At 41.7% G+C, this 3128-nt stretch overlaps 1 protein-coding gene across 1 annotated transcript; it reads right to left on the bottom strand.

Moving 5' to 3' along the window:
- Nucleotides 1-1555: 1555 nt before the first annotated feature.
- LOC107119777 (olfactory receptor 6M1-like) lies at nt 1556-2521 on the bottom strand. Its single transcript, XM_015422371.1, has one exon. The coding sequence runs from the start codon at nt 2519-2521 to the stop codon at nt 1556-1558; it is 966 nt and encodes a 321-aa protein (XP_015277857.1).
- Between the last annotated feature and the right edge of the window lie 607 nt (nt 2522-3128).

Consider the following 3128-nt stretch of genomic DNA (forward strand, 5'->3'; position numbering starts at 1 on the left):
ACATACATCATGAGCAAAAACAATGGGGTGAAAGTAAAGTGAGTGGAGAATGACCGAGACGTGCCCCCTCCTCAAAACACTCTGCAGTCCACCTGTGAAATTCCATGGCCTTTTAAACTAATTTTTAAACAATATCATGTTTGTATAACGTTTTGCATAGTCCAGCAAGAATAACACTCCCCAAATAAGAAAAGTATAAGGGCAAAGAAGGACGTAGAAACAGATTTATTCCAATTTCACAAAGACAGACACATCGTTTCAAAAGGTCCAACACATTTCAGGCCACTGATCACCCTTCAGAGAACTGCATGTGGTAAAATACATCCTTTGAGCTAAGTAGACAGATGACAAAGCATATTGTGCTTCATTCCAATGACAAGCTTCTTATTTTTAAAATGTTTTATTGCTACCTATTATGTTTTTGTTATTTTTGATTGATTCCTGATGAGCAATTATCTTTTTAAATGACCCGTTATGGTTGAAAACTACTGTTAGGTTGCTTCTCAGCCTGGTTAGAACTGAGCTAAGTCTTCTGACAGTACATGCAAAAGACAAAGAGGTGGTTTGGACCAAAGATCTAAGATCTGTCACTAACCGGAAGAAGGATCTTTGGGGTGGGAGGGGGGACTCAAAGGAGATTAAAGTAGATCTACTGACCTGGATAGGCCAATGGTCTTCAGCCTTCCAGGTGTTCCCTGGCACCAACCATAAATATGGGACATGGTTTTATTTTTATTTTTTCCCTTACCATTCACTTTTTCCATTCCTCACTCTCTGTTGCTTCCATCATTGTTCAGTGGCCATTTGAGATCATCAACCATAACACACTCTCTGTGGCCATGATTTCCCATTTAATGGGACATGGTTTTATTTTTATTTTTTCCTTACCATTCACTTTTTCCATTCCTCGCTCTCTGTTGCTTCCATCATCGTGCAGTGGCCGTTTGAGATCATCAACCATAACACACTCTGTGGTCATGATTTCCCATTTAAAAAACAATTATTTAGGATGATTTTGTGGTGGTTGCTACCAGTTATGGCTCTTTACACACAATTTAAATCATGGTTGCCACCTAGTAATTCACCTAGTCCATGTTCTTGTTTTGATGAACATCACCTTATTCCTAAATTATCTCTGGCAGATTTCTGCAAATCTACAAGGAAAGAAGGAAATTCTGCAACACCCTAAATTGTACTGTGCCATTCCTGAACTGCTCATTGGAGTCCAGTCATTTTCCTTAATATTGAACTAGAAGCTACAACTCGTTTCTTCAGCAGACGATTAGGGCTGTCCTCCCTATATGCTGGTGGTGAAGACACCAGAAAAGAGTGGATTTTTGTACCATCTCCAGGCTCCAGCCATCATAAGAGGCTTCTGCCATTCTAGGGACTACCAGCTGCCAAGCAAGGGGCTACTAAAACATATTGTGTAAAGCCTCTTGCAGTCTCCTGTACCTGAAGAACTATTTTGCCATAAAAGAGAGGTTGTGTTGTTTAGCCCAGCTGTATGTAAACAACAAAATTCCTGTGCAGAGATGGAGGGAATGGTGCTTGATCAAACTGTCTTCACTAATGAACCACCAATGCGCTTCACTGTATCCCTCATCACATCCTTGACCACCTTGTTTCTAAAATTATAGATGATAGGGTTGAGTAAAGGTGTTACCACCGTGTTGAGTACAGTGGCCACCTTATTGAAATCCATGGAAGTGCTGCCGGCTGGTCGAACATAGATGAATATGCTGCTGCCATAGTACAGTGAAGCTACAGTGATGTGGGAGCTGCAGGTGCTGAAGGCTTTCTTTCTACCTTCAGCTGAGGGCATCCTCATCACTGTGACAATGATGCAGACGTAGGAGACAGCCGTCACAGAAACAGAGGTCAGCAGTGTGAAGCAGGATGTAATTAATTCTACAACTTGAATCAGGGTGGTGTCTGCACACAGCAACTGTGTCAAGGGGCTTGTGTCACAGAAGAAATGATCAATGACATTGGGGCCACAGTAAGGCAGGCCAGCTTTGAAAATTGTACCCACCACAATGCAAGCAATGCCTCCCATCCAGCAGGAAAACATCATGAGCATACAGACTCGGTTACTCATGATAGCTGTGTAGCGTAATGGGTTGCAGATGGCCAAGTATCGGTCCACAGACATAGCCCCAAGGAGCAAGACTTCGGTAGTTCCAGCAAGGAAATATAATGTCAGTTGGACAGCACAACCAAAGAAGGAGATGGTCTTTGTCTTTGAGATGAGAAGGCTCAGCAACTTGGGTGTGACTGTGGTGGTGATGATGATCTCCAACCAAGAGAGGTTGCTGAGGAAGTAGTACATGGGAGTGTGGAGGCGAGCATCAAGATGGATCAAGAGAATGACCAGAGCATTGCCCATTATTGTCAGCACGTACATGGTCAGGAAGAGGATGAACAGTGGGACCTCCATTTCCTGGTGGTTAGAGAAGCCAAGCAACACAAACTCAGTCACGATTGTTCCAGAAACATTTTCTCTGTCACTTACGGTCATGGCGCTACAGAGCTGTAACCGAAAAAGGAAAAACGAAAAAGGAAAAAGAAACCACCTGGGAATTACTATCACTGCTACTAACGAAGCAATACCCATTCCTACTGACTGCTTGTATGCTCTGTCTGCTTGATGTGATGCATCTATACCTAGCAGAAAGTATAGATGACAGTTAAAATATGCACTAAAGAGAAGTGGAGGAAGAAAAGATGATGATTTGGCAGATGAAAACTATTTTTCACTCAGTCTCAGCCATCTGACTTCCAAACTCTGTCCCTCATAGTTTTGTACATGCTGCTTCCATGACCCTTCCTCCTTTTTTCAGTAGCAGAGAAGCTCGTTGAATGCAACCTGCTTAATAGCATAGCATTGTTGCTGCTGCTGCTGTTTTTTAAGAAAACTAAACATGTTTTGAAACAGGGATCTCTTGATGTCTATGTCAATATGTATTTTAACTCTTGTAATCTTTAGTCAGTTCATTTCAGTTCCGTTCCACTGACCATAACAGACAAATCAAACATCTTAGATTTTAAAATGAAAGCAAAATAGCATCTTCCATTGGTATTTTTGTAATGTTTTATGGTTGTTGTTGTTTTTAACATGTCCAAAG

This window comes from Gekko japonicus, unplaced genomic scaffold (genome assembly GCF_001447785.1).
Source record: "Gekko japonicus isolate JY-2015 unplaced genomic scaffold, Gekko_japonicus_V1.1 scaffold971, whole genome shotgun sequence".
Taxonomy (NCBI): domain Eukaryota; kingdom Metazoa; phylum Chordata; class Lepidosauria; order Squamata; family Gekkonidae; genus Gekko; species Gekko japonicus.

What these genes read in the sequence shown, in the direction of transcription:
- LOC107119777 (XM_015422371.1), bottom strand. Translation starts at nt 2,521, where the DNA reads ATGACCGTAAGTGACAGAGAAAATGTTTCTGGAACAATCGTGACTGAG.